This window comes from Oncorhynchus keta, chromosome 37, assembly GCF_023373465.1.
Source record: "Oncorhynchus keta strain PuntledgeMale-10-30-2019 chromosome 37, Oket_V2, whole genome shotgun sequence".
In the NCBI taxonomy this organism is placed as follows: Eukaryota; Metazoa; Chordata; class Actinopteri; order Salmoniformes; family Salmonidae; genus Oncorhynchus; species Oncorhynchus keta.
The window spans coordinates 22,487,380-22,510,608 of NC_068457.1; the positions used below are offsets into that span (position 1 = coordinate 22,487,380).

Consider the following 23,229-nt stretch of genomic DNA (forward strand, 5'->3'; position numbering starts at 1 on the left):
CTGGAAGAGCCTAGTAAGCTGATATAGGGTCTGGAAGAACCTAGTAAACTGATATACAGAGTGGCTCTGAAAGAACCTAGTAAACTGATATAGGGCCTGGAAGAACCTAGTAAACTGATATAGGGGCTGGAAGAGCCTAGTATACTGATATAGGGTCTGGAAGAGCCTAGTAAACTGATATAGGGTCTGGAAGAACCTAGTAAGCTGATATAGGTTCTGGAAGAACCTAATAAACTGATATAGTGTTTGGAAGAACCTAGTAAGCTGATATAGGGTCTGGAAGAACCTAGTAAGCTGATATAGGGTCTGGAAGAACCTAGTAAACTGATATACAGAGTGGCTTTGAAAGAACCTAGTAAACTGATAGAGGGTCTGGAAGAACCTAGTAAACTGATAGAGGGTCTGGAAGAACCTAGTAAACTGATATAGAGTCTGGAAGAACCTAGTAAACTGATATAGAGTCTGGAAGAACCTAGTAAACTGATATAGAGTCTGGAAGAACCAAGTAAACTGATATAGGGGCTGGAAGAGCCTGGTAAACTGATATACAGAGTGGCTTTGAAAGAACCTAGTAAACTGATAGAGGGTCTGGAAGAGCCTAGTAAACTGATATAGGGCCTGGAAGAACCAAGCAAACTGATATAGGGTCTGGAAGAACCTAGTAAACTGATATAGAGTCTGGAAGAACCAAGTAAACTGATATAGGGTCTGGAAGAGCCTAGTAAACTGATATAGGGTCTGGAAGAGCCGAAGTAAGCTGATATAGGGTCTGGAAGAGCCGAAGTAAGCTGATATAGGGTCTGGAAGAACCTAGTAAACTGATATACAGAGTGGCTCTGAAAGAACCTAGTAAACTGATATAGGGCCTGGAAGAACCTAGTAAACTGATATAGGGGCTGGAAGAGCCTAGTAAACTGATAAAGTGTCTGGAAGAACCAAGTAAACTGATATAGTGTCTGGAAGAACCAAGTAAACTGATATAGGGTCTGGAAGAACCTAGTAAACTGATATAGGGGCTGGAAGAACCAAGTAAACTGATATAGTGTCTGGAAGAACCAAGTAAGCTGATATAGGGTCTGGAAGAACCTAGTAAACTGATATAGTGTCTGGAAGAACCAAGTAAACTGATATAGGGTCTGGAAGAACCTAGTAAACTGATATAGTGTCTGGAAGAACCAAGTAAACTGATAGAGGGAAAGAATACCTGCTAATCAGAGAGTGAGAAGAAGAGAGGGGGAGAAAGAGAGAGTTAGAAGTAGAGCAACAGAGAGGGAGAAGAGAGAGAGAGAGGACCTCCAGTGTGTTTGAATGCTGAGAGATTGATTTCTGGCTGTAGAGTTGGGCTGGTTGGAACTCGTAAATGTCACTTTCATTTAAAACCCCACAGCGCTGGCAGAAAAGACAGTTGGACCCCCGATGAAACTAACCTCTGCCTCCCCTCCTGCTGTAGTTTTACAGAAACTCACAGAAACCAGTCATGTTAATTGTGAGCAGTGACATTTTGAGTTATCAAGCAGACTGGGCTTCATTGAACAGGGTGTGTGTAGAGAGCACATCTATCCTGCTACGCTATCCAGTAAATCCATACTGTTAGACTATACCCCCCTCACTTACTACTATGTATCATCTGTTCTGTTTTCCTCTCTCGGACTCGTACTCTTGGTCTTCTGTGTGTGAGAGAGAGAGGGAGAGACAGAGATCAAGGAATGCAGAGAGAGAGACTCAACACAGAGATAGTGAGAGAATAAGGACTCTGTCTCTGGGTCTTACGTCATGAGTTAGGCCCGTCACAACACCGCACACACGTTTGTAGTCTCTGCAGACCAGTAGACTGGGGAGTGTGTAAATGAGGTCTGTATAGGGGGATGTGAACTGCAGAACAGAGGAGGACAACAGTGCAGTGTGTCTGACTGGGTCGAACTCCAGACGACGCCTCTAGTGCCACATGAGCTCCCACAGCTTCACTTTCTATTTTGCCCCTTTTTGTTCTCTGTGTGTGTGTGTGTGTGTGTGTGTGTGTGTGTGTGTGTGTGTGTGTGTGTGTGTGTGTGTGTGTGTGTGTGTGTGTGTGTGTGTGTGTGTGTGTGTGTGTGTGTGTGTGTGTGTGTGTGTGTACTGTGTTCTTCGCTCTTTGCTACTTCCTTGTGTGTGCACTTCCCGCGCTGCAGTCAAGCCTCTCCCTGCCTGCACACGTGCACCCCTCCATGTTAATCTCCTTTGATGTTTATGTGGTTGGGGAAGAGAGGGAAGGAACAAACTAACACGTGCCGGAGGTGTTTCCTCTTCTCTTAACCTCCCTCCTGCCCTCCGACTGGAGTCTGCTACCTGGGTCAGCGCGGTGGAGAGGTCAGGAGGAAGAGAGGGAGGGCACACACCTATAAGCTATGGGGCAAGATGAGGAGGAGAGGAAGAGTGTGTTGAAAAGGGGAAATGAGGACAAACGGATGCATCTCAATACTGAAAAATGGTTTCCATCTCTTATCTCTCCTGTTTCCTCCACAGATCTGAAGAGAGAGGCCAGTATCTGTCACATGCTGAAGCACCCTCACATCGTAGAGCTACTAGAAACCTACAGCTCAGATGGCATGCTCTACATGGTCTTTGAGTTGTAAGTTGGTTGTGTTTCGGCCATTTTGTTTCTTGAATGGTCACCTATTGACTTTCTATTCTAGAATGGACTAAATTCTAGAATTTCTGTTCTAGATTTAACTTGATATTCTAGAATGGTCCCTCCCTATTGACTTTCTGTACTAACAGTGTAATCCAAATTCAATAAAGTTTTGTTTTATGTGATTTCTACCTCTCTGACATAGTATGGATACAGCTGACCTGTGTTTTGAGACTGTGAAGCGGGCGGATGCTGGTTTTGTCTACAGTGAAGCTGTAGCCAGGTAAAAGCTTGACTCTTAGATTCCCTTATTTCCTCTCTGCCTCTCTAGTATGGACGGAGCTGACTTGTGTTTTGAAATTGTGACGCGGGCTGATTGAAGCCGTATCCAGTAACACGCACGTCACATTGACATTTTCAACCAAGGTCTCATTTGAAGTAAGTGGCCAAGTATTCAGTGGTAGGACGATGAGCACCTTGGGGACTCTACATGCCTGTAATGAAGTGCTTTTAGAAGGAGCTCTCTAAGAAGTAGTGGTGTTGCTAATTCCCACACTCTCCTCCTTCCACTTCATTCTCTGTCTCTCTCCCCCTTTCTCTTCATTCTCTGTCTCTCTCCCCCTTTCTCTTCATTCTCTCTCTCCCTCCCCCTTTCTCTTCATTCTCTCTCTCTCCCCCCTTTCTCTTCATTCTCTCTCCCTCCCCCTTTCTCTTCATTCTCTCCCTCCCCCTTTCTCTTCATTCTCTCTCTCTCCCCCTTTCTCTTCATTCTCTCTCCCTCCCCCTTTCTCTTCATTCTCTCTCTCCCCCTTTCTCTTCATTCTCTCTCTCTCCCCCTTTCTCTTCATTCTCTCTCTCTCCCCCTTTCTCTTCATTCTCTCTCTCTCCCCCTTTCTCTTCATTCTCTCTCTCTCCCCCTTTCTCTTCATTCTCTCTCTCTCTCCCCCTTTCTCTTCATTCTCTCTCTCCCTCCCCCTTTCTCTTCATTCTCTCTCTCCCTCCCCTTTCTCTTCATTCTCTCTCTCCCTCCCCCTTTCTCTTCATTCTCTCTCTCTCTCCCCCTTTCTCTTCATTCTCTCTCTCTCTTCCCCTTTCTCTTCATTCTCTCTCTCTCTTCCCCTTTCTCTTCATTCTCTCTCTCTCTTCCCCTTTCTCTTCATTCTCTCTCTCTTCCCCTTTCTCTTCATTCTCTCTCTCTTCCCCTTTCTCTTCATTCTCTCTCTCTTCCCCTTTCTCTTCATTCTCTCTCTCTCCCCCTTTCTCTTCATTCTCTCTCTCTCCCCCTTTCTCTTCATTCTCTCTCTCTCCCCCTTTCTCTTCATTCTCTCTCTCTCTTCCCCTTTCTCTTCATTCTCTCTCTCTCTCCCCCTTTCTCTTCATTCTCTCTCTCTCTTCCCCTTTCTCTTCATTCTCTCTCTCTCTCTTCCCCTTTCTCTTCATTCTCTCTCTCTCCCCCTTTCTCTTCATTCTCTCTCTCTCTTCCCCTTTCTCTTCATTCTCTCTCTCTCCCCCTTTCTCTTCATTCTCTCTCCCCCTTTCTCTTCTTTCTCTCTCCCCCTTTCTCTTCATTCTCTCTCTTCCCCTTTCTCTTCATTCTCTCTCTTCCCCTTTCTCTTCATTCTCTCTACCTCCCCCTTTCTCTTCATTCTCTCTCTCTCTCCCCCTTTCTCTTCATTCTCTCTCTCTCTCTCCCTTCTTTCTCTTCATTCTCTCTCTCTCTCTCCCCTTTCTCTTCTTTCTCTCTCTCTCTCTTCCCCTTTCTCTTCCTTCTCTCTCTCCCCCTTTCTCTTCATTCTCTCTCTCTCTCCCCCTTTCTCTTCATTCTCTCTCTCTCTCTCTCTCCCCCTTTCTCTTCATTCGCTCTCTCTCTCTCCCCCCCGTTCTCTTCATTCTCCCCCCCCCCCTTTCTCTTCATTCTCTCTCTCTCTCTCCCCCTTTCTCTTCATTCTCCCCTTTCTTCATTCTCCCCCTTTCTCGTCATTCTCTCTCTCCCCCCTCCCTCTTCATTCTCTCTCTCCCCCTTCCTCTTCATTCTCTCTCTCTCTCCCCCTTTCTCTACATTCTCCCCCTTTTTCTTCATTCTCCCCCTTTCTCGTCATTCTCTCTCTCCCCCTCCCTCTTCATTCTCTCTCTCCCCCTTCCTCTTCATTCTCTCTCTCTCTCCCCTTTCTCTTCATTCTCTCTCTCTCCCCCTTTCTCTTCATTCTCTCTCTCTCCCCCTTTCTCTTCATTCTCTCTCTCTCTCCCCCTTTCTCTTCATTCTCTCTCTCTTCCCCTTTCTCTTCATTCTCTCTCTCTCCCCCTTTCTCTTCATTCTCTCTCCCCATTTCTCTTCATTCTCTCTCTCTCCCCCTTTCTCTTCATTCTCTCTCTTTCCCTTTCTCTTCATTCTCTCTCTTCCCCTTTCTCTTCATTCTCTCTCTTCCCCTTTCTCTTCATTCTCTCTCTCTCCCCCTTTCTCTTCATTCTCTCTCTCTCCCCCTTTCTCTTCATTCTCTCTCTCTCCCCCTTTCTCTTCATTCTCTCTCTCCCTCCCCCTTTCTCTTCATTCTCTCTCTCTCCCCCTTTCTCTTCATTCTCTCTCTCTCCCCCTTTCTCTTCATTCTCTCTCTCCCTCCCCTTTCTCTTCATTCTCTCTCTCTCCCCTTTCTCTTCATTCTCTCTCTCTCCCCCTTTCTCTTCATTCGCTCTCTCTCTCTCCCCCCCGTTCTCTTCATTCTCCCCCCCCCCTTTCTCTTCATTTTCTCTCTCTCTCTCCCCCTTTCTCTTCATTCTCCCCTTCTTCATTCTCCCCCTTTCTCGTCATTCTCTCTCTCCCCCCTCCCTCTTCATTCTCTCTCTCCCCCTTCCTCTTCATTCTCTCTCTCTCTCCCCCTTTCTCTACATTCTCCCCCTTTTTCTTCATTCTCCCCCTTTTTCTTCATTCTCCCCCTTTTTCTTCATTCTCTCTCTCCCCCTTTTCTTCATTCTCCCCCTTTTTCTTCATTCTCTCTCACCCTTTTTCTTCATTTTCTCTCTCACCCTTTTTCTTCATTCTCTCTCTCCCTGCTTTTCTTCATTATCTCTCTCACCCTTTTCCTTCATTCTCTCTCACCCTTTTCCTTCATTCTCTCTCACCCTTTTTCTTCATTCTCTCTCACCCTTTTCCTTCATTCTCTCTCTCTCACCCTTTTCCTTCATTCTCTCTCTCTCACCCTTTTCCTTCATTCTCTCTCTCTCACCCTTTTCCTTCATTCTCTCTCTCACCCTTTTCCTTCATTCTCTCTCTCTCACCCTTTTCCTTCATTCTCTCTCTCTCACCCTTTTCCTTCATTCTCTCTCTCACCCTTTTCCTTCATTCTCTCTCTCACCCTTTTCCTTCATTCTCTCTCTCACCCTTTTCCTTCATTCTCTCTCTCACCTTTTTCCTTCATTCTCTCTCTCACCCTTTTCCTTCATTCTCTCTCACCCTTTTTCTTTATTCTCTCTCTCTCCCCCTCTTCATTCACCCTTTCTCCCCCCTTTCTCTTCATTCCCCCTTTTTCTTCATTCTCTCTCTCCCCCCTTTTCTTCATTCTCTCTCTCCCTGCTTTTCTTCATTCTCTCTCTCACCCTTTTCCTTCATTCTCTCTCACCCTTTTTCTTCATTCTCTCTCTCTCACCCTTTTCCTTCATTCTCTCTCACCCTTTTCCTTCATTCTCTCTCACCCTTTTCCTTCATTCTCTCTCTCTCACCCTTTTCCTTCATTCTCTCTCACCCTTTTCCTTCATTCTCTCTCTCTCCCCCTTTCTCTTCATTCTCTCTCTCTCTCTCCCCCTTTCTCTTCATTCTCTCTCTCTCTCCCCCTTTCTCTTCATTCTCTCTCTCTCTCCCCCTTTCTCTTCATTCTCTCTCTCTCTCTCCCCCCTTTCTCTTCATTCTCTCTCTCTCTCTCCCCCTTCCTCTTCATTCTCTCTCTCCCACTTTTTCTTCATTCGCTCTCTCTCCCCCTTTCTCTACATTCTCCCCCTTTTTCTTCATTCTCCCCCTTTTTCTTCATTCTCCCCCTTTTTCTTCATTCTCTCTCTCCCCCCTTTTCTTCATTCTCTCTCACCCCCCTTTTCTTCATTCTCTCTCTCCCCCCTTTTCTTCATTCTCTCACCCCCCTTTTCTTCATTCTCTCTCTCCCCCCTTTTCTTCATTCTCTCTCTCCCCCCTTTTCTTCATTCTCTCTCTCCCCCCTTTTCTTCATTCTCTCTCTCCCCCTTTTCTTCATTCTCTCTCTCCCCCTTTTCTTCATTCTCTCTCTCCCCCTTTTCCTTCATTCTCTCTCACCCTTTTTCTTCATTTTCTCTCTCTCACCCTTTTTCTTCATTCTCTCTCTCACCCTTTTCCTTCATTCTCTCTCACCCTTTTTCTTCATTCTCTCTCTCACCGTTTTCCTTCATTCTCTCTCACCCTTTTCCTTCATTCTCTCTCACCCTTTTTCTTCATTCTCTCTCTCACCCTTTTCCTTCATTCTCTCTCTCTCACCCTTTTCCTTCGTTCTCTCTCTCTCACCCTTTTCCTTCGTTCTCTCTCTCTCACCCTTTTCCTTCGTTCTCTCTCTCTCACCCTTTTCCTTCATTCTCTCTTACCCTTTTTCTTCATTCTCTCTCTCACCCTTTTCCTTCATTCTCTCTCTCACCCTTTTCCTTCATTCTCTCTCTCACCCTTTTTCTTCATTCTCTCTCTCACCCTTTTTCTTCATTCTCTCTCTCTCCCCCTCTTCATTCACCCTTTCTCCCCCTTTCTCTTCATTCCCCCTTTTTCTTCATTCTCTCTCTCCCCCCTTTTCTTCATTCTCTCTCTCTCCCCCTTTCTCTTCATTCTCTCTCTCCCCCCTTTTCTTCATTCTCTCTCTCTCTCCCCCCTTTTCTTCATTCTCTCTCTCCCTGCTTTTCTTCATTCTCTCTCACACCCCTTTCCTTCATTCTCTCTCACCATTTTTCTTCATTCTCTCTCTCTCACCCTTTTTCTTCATTCTCTCTCTCTCACCCTTTTCCTTCATTCTCTCTCTCACCCTTTTCCTTCATTCTCTCTCTCACCCTTTTCCTTCATTCTCTCTCTCACCCTTTTCCTTCATTCTCTCTCTCTCACCCTTTTTCTTCATTCTCTCTCTCCCCCTTTCTCTTCATTCTCTCTCTCTCTCCCCCTTCCTCTTCATTCTTCCTCTTCATTCTCTCTCTTCCTCTTCATTCTCTCTCTTCCTCTTCATTCTCTCTCCCCCTTTTTTTCTTCATTCTTGTCTTTTAGTCACTACATGAGACAGATCTTGGAGGCGCTGCGGTATTGCCATGACAACAACGTGATTCACCGTGACGTGAAGGTAAGCTCCCCTACTCCAGATCTCCAGTCCCACTTCCCCCTTATCTAAACAGCACTGTTGTCAATGGCATCTATTGATTTCAAACAGAATGGAGTAACCATTGGTGATCCACCGTCTGTCTCCTCGTATTGAGTGTATATCGACTAACCCAACGACATCAGCTTAGCCCATTGGGTTGTAGGAGTAGTAGGCTAACTAGTAATGAAGGTGAGTTAAGCTGGGGCTGGATTAGTGTTTAGTGTCAGGGGAAACCCTGCTGAAACCCTGTTTGACAGGCCAGACAGCACAGCTTCAGTGATTACTATAGGATTACTTCTCTAACATACAGTAGGCCACAATGCCAGACCAGATGGGGCGAGCCCTGCCCACAAACAGACACATTTGGTGACTCCCAGAGGGGATAAGGGGAGCTTTTGCTTGTGTGTTAATACCAATGTCAGTAAGTCAGTCTGTTTGTGTGTTTACACAAAGTTACACCTTCCCCCTGTGTTGAGGGTATGTAGTGTACACAAAGTTACACCTTCCCCCTGTGTTGAGTGTATGTAGTGTACACAAAGTTACACCTTCCCCCTGTGTTGAGTGTATGTAGTGTACACAAAGTTACACCTTCCCCCTGTGTTGAGTGTATGTAGTGTACACAAAGTTACACCTTCCCCCTGTGTTGAGTGTATGTAGTGTACACAAAGTTACACCTTCCCCCTGTGTTGAGTGTATGTAGTGTACACAAAGTTACACCTACCCCCTGTGTTGAGTGTATGTAGTGTACACAAAGTTACACCTTCCCCTGTGTTGAGTATGTAGTGTACACAAAGTTACACCTTCCCCTGTGTTGAGTGTATGTAGTGTACACAAAGTTACACCTACCCCCTGTGTTGAGTGTATGTAGTGTACACAAAGTTACACCTTCCCCTGTGTTGAGTGTATGTAGTGTACACAAAGTTACACCTTCCCCTGTGTTGAGTGTATGTAGTGTACACAAAGTTACACCTTCCCCTGTGTTGAGTGTATGTAGTGTACACAAAGTTACACCTTCCCCTGTGTTGAGTGTATGTAGTGTACACAAAGTTACACCTTCCCCCTGTGTTGAGTGTATGTAGTGTACACAAAGTTACACCTTCCCCTGTGTTGAGTGTATGTAGTGTACACAAAGTTACACCTTCCCCTGTGTTGAGTGTATGTAGTGTACACAAAGTTACACCTACCCCTGTGTTGAGTGTATGTAGTGTACACAAAGTTACACCTTCCCCCTGTGTTGAGTGTATGTAGTGTACACAAAGCTACACCTTCCCCCTGTGTTGAGTGTATGTAGTGTACACAAAGTTACACCTTCCCCTGTGTTGAGTGTATGTAGTGTACACAAAGTTACACCTTCCCCTGTGTTGAGTGTATGTAGTGTACACAAAGTTACACCTTCCCCTGTGTTGAGTGTATGTAGTGTACACAAAGTTACACCTTCCCCTGTGTTGAGTGTATGTAGTGTACACAAAGCTACACCTTCCCCTGTGTTGAGGGTATGTAGTGTACACAAAGTTACACCTTCCCCTGTGTTGAGTGTATGTAGTGTTTAATGAAAGATGGGTTTTGTTTGTTGCTGTGTGTGTGTGTGTGTGTGTGTGTGTGTGTGTGTGTGTGTGTGTGTGTGTGTGTGTGTGTGTGTGTGTGTGTGTGTGTGTGTGTGTGTGTGTGTGTGTGTGTGTGTGATGGTGCCGGTGTGTAGTAGACTGCTGTAGTGGTAGTACCTAATACCACCAGTAGAGGGGACTGTGTGATGCTTATCAGCCATTCAGTTTTCACACCAAGGTGTGCCCAGTACGCCACCCAGCTCCATCCCCCGCCTCTCAGCCTCCTGGCCAGGCCCCTCCCCGCTCCGCCCCGCCCCTTCAGCTTCACATACCTATCCAGACTAATGAACCCCAGCAGAGTGATACTGATATACATGTTCATGTAGAGGAGGTTGCCCACCACATACATGTGAGCTTAAATCGTATATATTTATTTGCTTTGTACAGTGTTATATCAGATATGATTGTGTCACATACTATTGACAATATTAGTTAACCGACAGACACAGGCATTTACATACCATTCAAAAGTTTGGGGTCCCTTTGAAATGTCCTTGTTTTTGAAAGAAAATCATTTTTTTTGTCCATTAAAATAACATAAAATTGATCAGAAATACAGTGTAGACATTGTTAATGTTGTAAATGACTATTGTAGCTGGAAACGGCATACAGAGTCCCATTATCAGCAACCATCACTCCTGTGTTCCACTTTATATAATGTTTACATACCCTACATTACTCTTCTCACATGTAGATGTTAGATATTGCTGCACAGTAGGAACTAGAAGCACAAGCAATTCACTACACTTGCATTAACATCTGTTAACCATGTGTATGTGGCCATTAACATCTGTTAACCATGTGTATGTGGCCATTAACATCTGTTAACCCTGTGTATGTGGCCATTAACATCTGTTAACCCTGTGTATGTGACCATTAACATCTGTTAACCCTGTGTATGTGGCCATTAACATCTGTTAACCATGTGTATGTGACCATTAACATCTGTTAACCATGTGTATGTGACCAATAACATCTGTTAACCATGTGTATGTGACCAATAACATCTGTTAACCATGTGTATGTGACCAATAACATCTGTTAACCATGTGTATGTGACCATTAACATCTGTTAACCATGTGTATGTGGCCATTAACATCTGTTAACCATGTGTATGTGACCAATAACATCTGTTAACCATGTGTATGTGACCAATAACATCTGTTAACCATGTGTATGTGACCAATAACATCTGTTAACCATGTGTATGTGACCATTAACATCTGTTAACCATGTGTATGTGACCATTAACATCTGTTAACCATGTGTATGTGACCATTAACATCTGTTAACCATGTGTATGTGACCAATAACATCTGTTAACCATGTGTATGTGACCAATAACATCTGTTAACCATGTGTATGTGACCATTAACATCTGTTAACCATGTGTATGTGACCATTAACATCTGTTAACCATGTGTATGTGACCAATAAATATTGATTTGATGGCACATTGTGTTAGATAATCCAAGTTTATCATTTTAAAAGTCTAATTGATCATTTAGAAAAAACCTTTTGAAGGTGTTGCACAATTGAGCAAGAGGACAAGTACATTAGTGTCTAGTTTGAGAAAGTTAGAGAAACAGACGCCTTACAAGTCCTCAACTGGCAGCTTCATTAAATAGTACCTGCAAAACACCAGTCTCAACCTCAGTGAAGAGGCGACTCCGGGATGCTGACCTTCTAGGCAGAGTTCCTCTGTGCAGAGTTCCTCTATCTAGTTGAGACTGGGGTTTTGCGTTGAGACTGGGGTTTTGCGTTGAGACTGGGGTTTTGCGTTGAGACTGGGGTTTTGCGTTGAGACTGGGGTTTTGCGTTGAGACTGGGATTTTGCGTTGAGACTGGGGTTTTGCGTTGAGACTGGGGTTTTGCGTTGAGACTGGGGTTTTGCGTTGAGACTGGGGTTTTGCGTTGAGACTGGGGTTTTGCGTTGAGACTGGGGTTTTGCGTTGAGACTGGGGTTTCGCGTTGAGACTGGGGTTTTGCGTTGAGACTGGGGTTTTGCGTTGAGACTGGGGTTTTGCGTTGAGACTGGGGTTTTGCATTGAGACTGGGGTTTTGCGTTGAGACTGGGCCTCTGTTCGCCTATGTAGATATTCCATAAGAAATCAGCCGTTTCCATCTACAATAGTCATTTACAACATTAACAATGTCTACACTGTATTTCTGATCAATTTGATGTTATTTTAATGGACAAAAAAAGTGCTTTCATTTCAAAAACAAGGACATTTCTAAGTGACCCTGAACTTTTGAACGGTAGTGTAAATCACTTTGATTCAGGACATCTGGTCAGGTCCATTCTTGGGAACTGAGTCTAGTTCAAGACATTGGCCCTTGTCACATGCATCAGTTGTTGAGTACATGGTATACATTATAATGTAAATAGGGCTAAAGTCCATGAAGTTAAACAATGAGGTCTGTAAATTCACTGCTTTGCCACTATGGCTGCGCCAGGGTGGAGGGTGGGGCTAATCAGACAGAGGCTGGTCCTGGGCTCATGGGAGGGGTTAATGACGGTGTTGGGGGAGGTGACGGACAGAGAGGTCCGTCTGAACTCTGATACCGAGCTGTTGGAGGTCCCGTCGTTAAGGAAGTGGAGCCGGTTGCCAAGGCTCTGTCCGAGGGCTTTCACGGCGGCCTTGCGCACCGAGCCCGACAACAGGAAGTACATCACAGGGTCCAGGACGGCGTTGAAGGCGGAGAACAACAACATGACCTCATTGGTCCTGTCCACCAGGCGCAAGTCATCGCAGGATGGGGATTGGTTGAGCTGGGAGAGGACGTAGAATGGGCGGAAGGCGTGGTAGGGCCCGAAGCAGACGGTGAACAGGAAGAGCACGAAGAAGGACTTCCTGGCGGCGCTACCGTAGCGGTGGGCATTGGGGAGGTCAGGTTTATCCCTGGACACCTTGAGGAGGCGCATGGCTATCTTCCCATAGGAGACCACCAGCAGGCAGAACACCCCCCAGAACAGCAGCACCAGAGCCATGTTGAAGTAAGCCTTCCCCTTCGCCCCACGCCGCTGCTTATACTGGAAACACTTCCCAGGTTCCTCGTTTCCCTCCGACATGGCGATCATGGGCACGGCCGCCGCCAGGGACAGCCCCCAGAGCGCCCCGCACGCCACCCAGCTCCATCCCCCGCCTCTCAGCCTCCTGGCCAGGCCCCTCCCCGCTCCGCCCCGCCCCTTCAGCTTCACATACCTATCCAGACTAATGAACCCCAGCAGAGTGATACTGATGTACATGTTCATGTAGAAGAGGTTGCCCACCACTTTACAGACCAGGGGGCCGAGGACCCAGCGGTTGCCGTTAGCATGGTAGAGGACTCTGAAGGGAAGGCAGGCCAGGAGCACCAGGTCAGCTATGGCCACGTTGATGAGGAACACCCGGACAGAGTTCCTCCTGGAGTGGAGGAATACGAAGACCCACAGGGCCAGGAGATTACCTACCAGACCCAGGAGGAAGAAGATGGAGTAGAAGAAGACCAGGGGGAGGCGCAGGGCACCCTCATCTAGATTACATAGGGTCTGGTTTGGAGAGGAGGAGGTAAAGGGGGGATAGGTGGCATTGGAGAGGGGGAAGGAAGAGGAGGTGGAAAGGGGGGAGGAGGGAAGAGTGGGCATTGTGTTGAAGCTGGGGTGTCTTTAGGCCCAGCAGATCTTCAGTGCTGTGGGAGATAGAGGGAGGGAGAGGCGGGGTGGAGAGATGTTTTTTATTGATAAGGATGAAAAACAGAGAGAGAGGTCAATGCATTAACAAAAGAAGTGGGCTGTTAACAGGAAGGGACTTTGGTGGTTTTCATTGAAAAAACACTGTAAAAGCACTCAAAGAACTAATCTATTTTTAAATGTCACCACATTTACCACTTCCCTTTCACAATGTTGTATTTCAACTCCCCTGTAGCAGGAAAAGAAGTAACGAAAAATCAACCACTACTTTAAGTGCAATTATTGTATTGTACCTATGACCTATCTTGGATTCACCACCTAGTAAAGAACATGGTCCGCCTTTAGGTTTTCACAGATTCACACACACCGGTTCACTGATGTCTTTATTAAGACAGGATCTCACTCACCATCCAGATTCCCCCCATGTCAGAGACTCTGCAGCTGTAGTTTGACTGTCCACTGTCCAGAATGTGTGTGTCGTTACATATCCTTTAACAGCCCCTGGTCCTACTGTCCCTTGGTTGTCAGGTTCAGTGGGATCGTGTTGGGACTTCTCTGGTTACTCTCCTACACACTTTTTTCTTTCTTTGTCTCTTTTGCTCAAAAGTATGAGTCTGTTACTCTGAGCTCTCCTCCCTTCTCTCTCTCTCGCTCTCTTTCCTCCTCTCTCTTCCTCTCTCTGGTCCTCTCTCCGTGCCTCGATGTTCTTCTCTCACTCTCTCGCTCTCTTTCCTCCTCTCTCTTCTTCTCTCTGGTTCTCTCTCTCTGTGCCTCGATGTTCTTCTCTCACGCCTCCCCCAACACCCCTTGTCAGCTGTTAGCAGCCGTCAGAACCCTCAGACCACAGACCCCATCCTCCCCCTCCAGTGTGAAGTGCAGAGTAGGGCAGGAAACCAGCGCTGTGAGACCACACCCTGACTGTCACGTACTCCAGCGCTGCGCTCTGCTCCTCATCCTCCACCTCTTCTTCTCTCTTATCTTCTCATTTCTCCTCTCCTCTTTCTTTCTCTGGTGTTCTCTATCTGTCCAGTGTCGTCGTCCTCCTGTCTCCTCTCCTCTTCCTTTCTCTGGTGTTCTCTCTATCTGTCCAGTGTCGTCGTCCTCCTGTCTCCTCTCCTCTTCCTTTCTCTGGTGTTCTCTATCTGTCCAGTGTCGTCGTCCTCCTGTCTCCTCTCCTCTTTCTTTCTCTGGTGTTCTCTATCTGTCCAGTGTCGTCGTCCTCCTGTCTCCTCTCCTCTTCCTTTCTCTGGTGTTCTCTATCTGTCCAGTGTCGTCGTCCTCCTGTCTCCTCTCCTCTTCCTTTCTCTGGTGTTCTCTATCTGTCCAGTGTCGTCGTCCTCCTGTCTCCTCTCCTCTTCCTTTCTCTGGTGTTCTCTATCTGTCCAGTGTCGTCGTCCTCCTGTCTCCTCTCCTCTTCCTTTCTCTGGTGTTCTCTATCTGTCCAGTGTCGTCGTCCTCCTGTCTCCTCTCCTCTTCCTTTCTCTGGTGTTCTCTATCTGTCCAGTGTCGTTGTCCTCCTGTCTCCTCTCCTCTTCCTTTCTCTGGTGTTCTCTATCTGTCCAGTGTCGTCGTCCTCCTGTCTCCTCTCCTCTTCCTTTCTCTGGTGTTCTCTATCTGTCCAGTGTCGTCGTCCTCCTGTCTCCTCTCCTCTTCCTTTCTCTGGTGTTCTCTATCTGTCCAGTGTCGTCGTCGTACTTTCTCCTCTTCGATATCAGTTGGAGTGTTTCTGCAGTAAAGCAGGTAGCCCTCAGCCTTTGTCCCGTCTAGGAACCCTTTAGGTCCAGCACTACCAAGGTCTTACCACAATAGGATGGTACAAAATGGAGCACTTTTTTTATGAAGCTTGAACCCAATCCCTCCATCTCTCTCTCTCTCTCTCTCTCTCCCTCTCTCTCTCTGTGTCCCTGTCTTGTAGCCTCACTGTGTCCTGCTGGCCTCTAAGGAGAACTCAGCTCCTGTGAAGCTGGGGGGGTTTGGAGTGGCCATACAACTAGGAGAATCAGGCCTGGTGGCAGGAGGTACTCTATATTCACTCTGGGACTGTGTATTTGTCATTCTCTCCTCTCTCTCGTATCTGTGTGTAAACCCACACTCAAACCCCCCATTCCTCCCCAGGTCGAGTAGGCACGCCCCACTTCATGGCCCCAGAGGTGGTGAAGAGAGAGCCGTATGGGAAACCTGTCGACGTGTGGGGCTGTGGAGTCATCCTGTTCATCCTGCTGTCTGGCTGCTTGCCCTTCTACGGTACCAAGGAACGCCTGTTTGAGGCTATCATTAAGGGGAAATATAAGGTAGTAGTTGATTTTCCAAAACTGCCCTCTAAAACACACACACACACACACACACACACACACACACACACACACACACACACACACACACACACACACACACACACACACACTAACTAACTAAGAAATGGGTGGGTGTGAAACCTGCAGTAGCGGGTCATTGCACGTGGTTAACAACCACAAGCTACGGCTTGTAAAGTTTTCTCAGCTGCATTTCCATCAAGGCCTTATTGAGGCCCATACAGAGCATTCAGAATGTACCATGTAGAACAGTCCTCATTCTGTCTTCTGGGCCTGGTGGGGGGGTACATGGCAACCTTCCATCTATATCTATAGCTCGGTTAAAAAGCTCCAGGTATATACTGTGCCCAAGGTGATAAACGTATCTGGCATTCCCTCTGTTGCTGCAGCCCTACATCCATCTGAGAGCGTGTGTGTGTGTGACCCTCCCCTCTAGATGAACCCACGCCAGTGGAGCCACATCTCAGAGAGTGCCAAGGACCTGGTGCGTCGGATGCTGATGCTGGACCCCGCAGAGAGGATCACTGTCTATGAAGCCCTCAACCACCCCTGGCTTAAGGTGGGAACAAACATGCAGACACACTGATACACACACACATTCACATGCATGCACACACACACTAAAAGCCCTGTGTGCAAGATGCTGAATATGCAGACACACACTTAACCCCAACTGTAACACATGATTATAACCAGATGTGAAACTAACACTGGGTTAGTTGTTGTTTCCTCATAACTTCCTCCCTGTCAGGAGACGGCGCCCTGCATCAGCTACTTTCACAACCCAGAGAATACAGTCCACTTTATTGAGTAGAACCTGTGTCGTAGTGTTTTGCCTTTATTAGTGTGGTATTCACCTGTCTGAGGGACAGGTATTCACATGTCTGTGAGGGACAGGTATTCACCTGTCTGTGAGGGACAGGTATTCACATGTCTGTGAGGGACAGGTATTCACCTGTCTGTGAGGGACAAGTATTCACCTGTCTGTGAGGGACAGGTATTCACCTCTCTGTGTGTTCTCCCTCCAAGAGAGGGACAGGTATTCACATGTCTGTGTGTTCTCCCTCCAAGAGAGGGACAGGTATTCACCTCTCTGTGTGTTCTCCCTCCAAGAGAGGGACAAGTATTCACCTGTCTGTGAGGGACAAGTATTCATCTGTCTGTGTGTTCTCCCTCCAGGAGAGGGACAAGTATTCACCTGTCTGTGAGGGACAAGTATTCACCTGTCTGTGAGGGACAGGTATTCACCTGTCTGTGAGGGACAAGTATTCACCTGTCTGTGTGTTCTCCCTCCAGGAGAGGGACGGGTATTCACCTGTCTGTGAGGGACAAGTATTCACCTGTCTGTGAGGGACAAGTATTCATCTGTCTGTGTGTTCTCCCTCTAGGAGAGGGACGGGTATTCACCTGTCTGTGAGGGACAAGTATTCACCTGTCTGTGGGGGACAAGTATTCACCTGTCTGTGAGGGACAAGTATTAATCTGTCTGTGTGTTCTCCCTCTAGGAGAGGGACAGGTATTCACATGTCTGTGAGGGACAAGTATTCATCTGTCTGTGTGTTCTCCCTCCAGGAGAGGGACAAGTATTCACCTGTCTGTGAGGGACAAGTATTCACCTGTCTGTGAGGGACAGGTATTCACCTGTCTGTGAGGGACAAGTATTCACCTGTCTGTGTGTTCTCCCTCCAGGAGAGGGACGGGTATTCACCTGTCTGTGAGGGACAAGTATTCACCTGTCTGTGAGGGACAAGTATTCATCTGTCTGTGTGTTCTCCCTCTAGGAGAGGGACGGGTATTCACCTGTCTGTGAGGGACAAGTATTCACCTGTCTGTGGGGGACAAGTATTCACCTGTCTGTGAGGGACAAGTATTAATCTGTCTGTGTGTTCTCCCTCTAGGAGAGGGACAGGTATTCACATGTCTGTGAGGGACAAGTATTCACCTGTCTGTGAGGGACAAGTATTCACCTGTCTGTGAGGGACATGTATTCACCTGTCTGTGTGTTCTCCCTCCAGGAGAGGGACAAGTATTCACCTGTCTGTGAGGGACAAGTATTCACCTGTCTGTGAGGGACAGGTATTCACCTGTCTGTGAGGGACAAGTATTCACCTGTCTGTGTGTTCTCCATCCAGGAGAGGGACGGGTATTCACCTGTCTGTGAGGGACAAGTATTCACCTGTCTGTGAGGGACAGGTATTCACCTGTCTGTGAGGGACATGTATTCACCTGTCTGTGTGTTCTCCCTCCAGGAGAGGGACAAGTATTCACCTGTCTGTGAGGGACAAGTATTCACCTGTCTGTGAGGGACAAGTATTCACCTGTCTGTGAGGGACATATATTCACCTGTCTGTGAGGGACAGGTATTCACCTGTCTGTGAGGGACAAGTATTCACCTGTCTGTGAGGGACAAGTATTCACCTGTCTGTGAGGGACAAGTATTCACCTGTCTGTGAGGGACAGGTATTCACCTGTCTGTGAGGGACAGGTATTCACCTGTCTGTGTTCTCCCTCCAGGAGAGGGACAGGTATGCCTACAAGATCCACCTGCCAGAGACGGTGGAGCAGCTGAGGAAGTTTAATGCAAGGAGGAAGCTCAAGGTACACACACACACACACACACACACACACACACACCATTAATGCTCTTCAATCAATCAGTCAGTACATTCCTGTTCCTTGTGTTGTGTCGTAGGGGGCAGTGTTGGCTGCTGTCTCCAGCCACAAGTTTAACTCCTTCTACGGAGACCCACCAGAGGAGATGCCTGACTTCTCTGAAGACCCCACCTCCTCAGGTAAGACCCGCCCCTCTCCTCCTGTTGCCGATCCCACGTCAACACCCAAGCCGAGCTGTGTCAGGGGAACGGATGTCATGGCAACGATCGCTTACATGGTTTGTGTTGCTAGCTCATTGTCCCACGGGCAGTCTTGAATTTTTGACTTCTCATAGTATTCTACAACTACCGCCAACTTCTGCGGTATCAGAAAAGGATTCTCATCATGTAAGACCGATAATGATGATTTTACCTTTCTATCACTGTTGTAAGCTCCTCAACCTCAACCAAGCCTCAATGTTATCTCATTTCCTGGTAATCAGATGACAGATAGTCAGTAGCTAACCACACAGCCAATCCAGTGTTCAGAACAGCAGTGGAACATTCAGGCCCTGGTCTCTGTGCTAGCCTCGGCCTTCTTATAAATCCCCCTGATTGCTGGGAAAAGGAAACGGAAGTGTCCAGGCTTGCGTTGCCCAATGCCCTCACTTCCCTGTCTCTGTCTCGGGGTGCCCTGTCACTCCCTATGCATGTTATCAACGGGGGAACAAAGAGTCTATCTACTACCTGCCGCCCTCTCTGTCAAATAGTCTACTGCTCTGAATGCTATGCTTGTCAGATGTTCTCAGACCTAACAAAAGGGCTGTAACTGCTGCTCCAATTTCAACTGTTCTGCCTTGTTATTATTCGACCATGCTGGTCATTTATGAACATTTGAACATCTTGGCCATGTTCTGTTATAATCTCCACCCGGCACAGCCAGAAGAGGACTGGCCACCCCACATAGCCTGGTTCCTCTAGGTTTCTTCCTAGGTTTTGGCCTTTCTAGGGAGTTTTTCCTAGCCACCGTGCCCCTACACCTGCATTGCTTGCTGTTTGGGGTTTTAGGCTGGGTTTCTGTACAGCACTTTGAGATATCAGCTGATGTACGAAGGGCTATATAAATAACATTTGATTGATTGATTAATGTTGTGATACGGGCGTGTCCCACGCCATCTGTTTTGTAGGTCTCGTTAGAGGCCTTTTTAATAGGCCCCGTCTAAAATGGTGAAATGTAACGGTGCCTATCCTTCCCGTGCATGTGGGATTAAGGCGTGTAGCTGGGTCTGCACAACAGATGGTGTGACGTGGCCACTTCAGGATGAAAACATCTGACAAACTTTGGTAGAAATTGGAGCGTTACAGAGTCCAAGTGAGTCATAGAAAAAGCATTGGAGACAAATAGGTGATAGTCTGGTCTTCCTCTTATGAGACCAGACAGCCTCATTGCATCACTCTGCGTTTTGTGACTTTCTGCCCTTGTTTAAAAAAAGAACATGCTTAGGGATGGAATTTACTTTCCTGTGGGTTGTGGCTGTGTGTCTTTGAGACTTTAGCCAGATACCCACAGCTCCAGACCCTCCCAGAGTCAACACAGCCTCTGCTTTTTGCTTTCTCTCTCTCTCTCTCTCTCTCTCTCTCTCTCTCTCTCTCTCTCTCTCTCTCTCTCTCTCTCTCTCTCTCTCTCTCTCTCTCTCTCTCTCTCTCTCTTTCTCTTTCTCTTTCTCTTTCTCTCTCTTTCTTTCTCTCTCTTTCTCTCTCCTGTTTTTCTCTCTGTCTGTCTGTCTGTCTGTCTTGCCTTTCATTGTTCCTGGCCTCTTTTCTCTCTTTCTCTTGTCTGCTGAATCTTTCCTCTCTATTGTCTTCTCTGTGGTGGTGTTTCCATGCTGCGCTCTCTGTAGGACTGCTAGCCGCTGAAAGTAGGTATCCCCAGGTAGCTTCCTGGTGTGACATCATGACATCATCACCATCTATTAAACTACCCTCCCCCCTCCCCCATAGCACCCTTGATGACTCGCGTCCCAATACTCTAAAACAGCTTCCTTACCTATTTGGGGGATGAAACAGTATCTGACTGGGTGTCAGTTGATGGGGGTGAATTGAACTCCAAGCTGAGATGGACAGAAAGCCAATCAGAAGTATTGGGAAGTAGACTCTGCATTGTGATGTCACTCACCACCGACAGCTAATGAGGTGGACGCGCGCCTGCACGGCTTCCGTTTGATCCAATCACAAGCGTTGTCAGTGGCGTGTGCAATCTGGACCTGTCATGGCCTTGGAGGACAAACTGAGTGTTCAGTCTTCAAACCTCTTTTTATGTGTGAAGTGTTTTTCTATGTTATACAAGCAGCATGGCAACTAACTTTAGTCTTCCATACAATGTCTAGATCCAGCCTTCACTAACCTTCACTAACCTTCACTAACCAATTACATGACCTGACCTCCATACCATTATCTTCATCCCATGTGATATGGTTTATTCCTTCCTTCCTGTCTAATATGTCATATTGATGATGGGATGTACCTGTTCTGTTCTGTCCTGTTCTGCGTCTCTCTGTTGCTTTCGCTGCATGTAGCAGGTACTCTAGCCTGACACCTTCTGTTTCTAGCTGTGTGTGCTGTGTCTCTGTGTGCTGTGTCTTCTGTGTGCTGTGTCTTCTGTGTGCTGTGTCTCTGTGTGCTGTGTCTCTGTGTGCTGTGTCTCTGTGTGCTGTGTCTCTGTGTGCTGTGTCTCTGTGTGCTGTGTCTCTGTGTGCTGTGTCTCTGTGTGCTGTGTCTCTGTGCGTGTGTGCTGTGTCTCTGTGTGCTGTGTCTTCTGTGTGCTGTGTCTTCTGTGTGCTGTGTCTTCTGTGTGCTGTGTCTCTGTGTGCTGTGTCTCTGTGTGCTGTGTCTCTGTGTGCTGTGTCTCTGTGTGCTGTGTCTCTGTGCGTGTGTGCTGTGTCTCTGTGTGCTGTGTCTTCTGTGTGCTGTGTCTCTGTGTGCTGTGTCTCTGTGCGTGTGTGCTGTGTCTCTGTGTGCTGTGTCTTCTGTGTGCTGTGTCTCTGTGCGTGTGTGCTGTGTCTCTGTGTGCTGTGTCTCTGTGTGCTGTGTCTCTGTGTGCTGTGTCTCTGTGTGTGTGTGCTGTGTCTCTGTGTGCTGTGTCTCTGTGTGCTGTGTCTCTGTGTCTCTGTGTGCTGTGTCTTCTGTGTGCTGTGTCTTCTGTGTGCTGTGTCTTCTGTGTGCTGTGTCTTCTGTGTCTCTGTGTGCTGTGTCTCTGTGTGCTGTGTCTCTGTGTGCTGTGTCTCTGTGCGTGTGTGCTGTGTCTCTGTGTGCTGTGTCTTCTGTGTGCTGTGTCTCTGTGCGTGTGTGCTGTGTCTTCTGTGTGCTGTGTCTTCTGTGTGCTGTGTCTTCTGTGTGCTGTGTCTCTGTGTGCTGTGTCTCTGTGCGTGTGTGCTGTGTCTCTGTGTGCTGTGTCTCTGTGTGCTGTGTCTCTGTGTGCTGTGTCTCTGTGTGCTGTGTCTCTGTGTGCGGTGTCTCTCTGTGTCTGTGTGTGGTGTCTCTGGTGTCTCTGGTGTCTGTCCGTGTGTGTGTGTGTGCGGTATCTGTCCGTGTGTGCGGTGTCTGTCTGTGTGTGTGTGTGCGTGCGTGCTCGTTGTCTATGTGTGTGTGTGCGGTGTCTGTGTGTGTGCGGTGTCTCCGTGTGTGTGCGGTGTCTCCGTGTGTGTGCGGTGTCTGTGTGTGTGCGGTGTCTGTGTGTGTGTGCGGTGTCTGTGTGTGTGTGCGGTGTCTGTGTGTGGTGTGCGGTGTCTGTGTGTGGTTGCGGTGTGTGTGTGGTTGCGGTGTGTGTGTGTGTGCGTGTGTGTGTGTGCGGTGTCTCGTGTGTGTGTGTGCGTGGTGCCTCTGTGTGTGTGTGTGAGATGTATTTGTTGTTGTTGTGTGTTTTTTGTGTGTGTTAAATTTAAATATTTGTGTTTTTATGGTACTGGCTACTCATAATTGTTGTGTGTTTGCGTGTGTATATGTTATAACCTGTGTGTGTGTGTGTGTGTGTGTGTGTGTGTGTGTGTGTGTAGGGGCAGTATCCCAGGTGCTGGACAGCCTGGAGGAGATTCATGCTCTGACTGACTGCAGTGAGAAAGATCTGGACTTCTTACACAGCGTCTTCCAGGACCAACACCTACACACACTGCTGGACGTGAGTGGGCTACACACACGCAGGTTCATGTCAAGTCCACTAGGTGGTACTTTGACACAAGTAAAGAGACACACCACATTATTCATTGGGGAAATCGTTTGGGAATGAAAATGCATTTTTATTTCTAAAGCAACATTTAATAGAAAAAGTGGTATGTGAGGAGGGATATGTAAAAGATGAGTGAATAATAATGGCTGTCTCCCCCTGGTGTTGCAGCTCTATGACCAGATCAACACCAGGTCGTCTCCTCAGATCAGGAACCCTCCCAGTGATGGAGTACAGAGAGCCAAAGAGGTGAGTGGCCTGGTCACGACATCAAGGTGGGACACCTCTTTTCTTCTGGGACTAGCGCTTGTTAAATACTTTATCTTGTTGTTTTGGTTAGTGTTTGGGGGTTTGTTAATGTTTTGTATTAAGTGTTGATGCTCTTATATGATATTGTACTTCCTCTCCCTCCTCTTATCCTGTAGGTACTGGAGACAATCTCCTGTTACCCTGACAACATGGAGGCCAAGGAACTCCGGAGGATCCTCACACAGCCACACTTCATGGTGGGCCATCTGTGTGTGTGTGTGTGTGTGTGTGTGTGTGTGTGTGTGTGTGTGTGTGTGTGTGTGTGTGTGTGTGTGTGTGTGTGTGTGTGTGTGTGTGTGTGTGTGTGTGTGTGTGTGTGTGTAAACAAATGATCATGACTGGGTCAAGCTCCTTAGTTTGTCCACTATAGACCCCAGGGAGGGAGGGATCTGTTAGATTAGCAAGACTGAGGGGAGGGGCTGTCAGGTGTAGCAGCCAGGGTTATGGGTGGGGCTAGTGAGGCTGCAGACATCCTGCTCCGCCCACCCAGCCCTAGCTGTTACTGCCAACAAAATAACAGAATAAAAAAAGCTACCTCTGCTTTTCCTAATTTTTCTCTCTCCGTTC

At 47.4% G+C, this 23,229-nt stretch overlaps 2 protein-coding genes across 19 annotated transcripts in view; one reads left to right on the forward strand and one right to left on the reverse strand.

Moving 5' to 3' along the window:
* Positions 1 to 23,229, forward strand: part of LOC118371831 (peripheral plasma membrane protein CASK-like) — a 65,090-nt gene that overhangs the window by 13,524 nt on the left and 28,337 nt on the right. For 9 of the 18 annotated variants that reach the window (XM_052499746.1, XM_052499751.1, XM_052499757.1 and 6 more), the window contains exons 3-14: positions 2,503 to 2,608; positions 2,808 to 2,891; positions 7,863 to 7,935; positions 15,147 to 15,249; positions 15,347 to 15,525; positions 15,980 to 16,102; positions 18,058 to 18,141; positions 18,236 to 18,335; positions 20,036 to 20,053; positions 22,187 to 22,308; positions 22,525 to 22,602; positions 22,779 to 22,859. In XM_052499746.1, the coding sequence (XP_052355706.1) occupies positions 2,503 to 2,608; positions 2,808 to 2,891; positions 7,863 to 7,935; positions 15,147 to 15,249; positions 15,347 to 15,525; positions 15,980 to 16,102; positions 18,058 to 18,141; positions 18,236 to 18,335; positions 20,036 to 20,053; positions 22,187 to 22,308; positions 22,525 to 22,602; positions 22,779 to 22,859 (1,151 nt within the window). The remainder of the gene's footprint in view (positions 1 to 2,502; positions 2,609 to 2,807; positions 2,892 to 7,862; positions 7,936 to 15,146; positions 15,250 to 15,346; positions 15,526 to 15,979; positions 16,103 to 18,057; positions 18,142 to 18,235; positions 18,336 to 20,035; positions 20,054 to 22,186; positions 22,309 to 22,524; positions 22,603 to 22,778; positions 22,860 to 23,229) is intronic. The other 9 variants (XM_052499753.1, XM_052499745.1, XM_052499759.1 and 6 more) reach the window with 5 other exon arrangements.
* LOC127916753 (probable G-protein coupled receptor 34) lies at positions 9,515 to 14,250 on the reverse strand. The gene is made up of 2 exons (XM_052499761.1): positions 13,639 to 14,250; positions 9,515 to 13,230 (listed from the first exon to the last, which is right to left on the reverse strand). Exon 2 carries the CDS (start codon positions 13,184 to 13,186, stop codon positions 11,987 to 11,989), a length of 1,200 nt encoding a protein of 399 aa, XP_052355721.1. The 5' UTR covers positions 13,187 to 13,230; positions 13,639 to 14,250; the 3' UTR covers positions 9,515 to 11,986.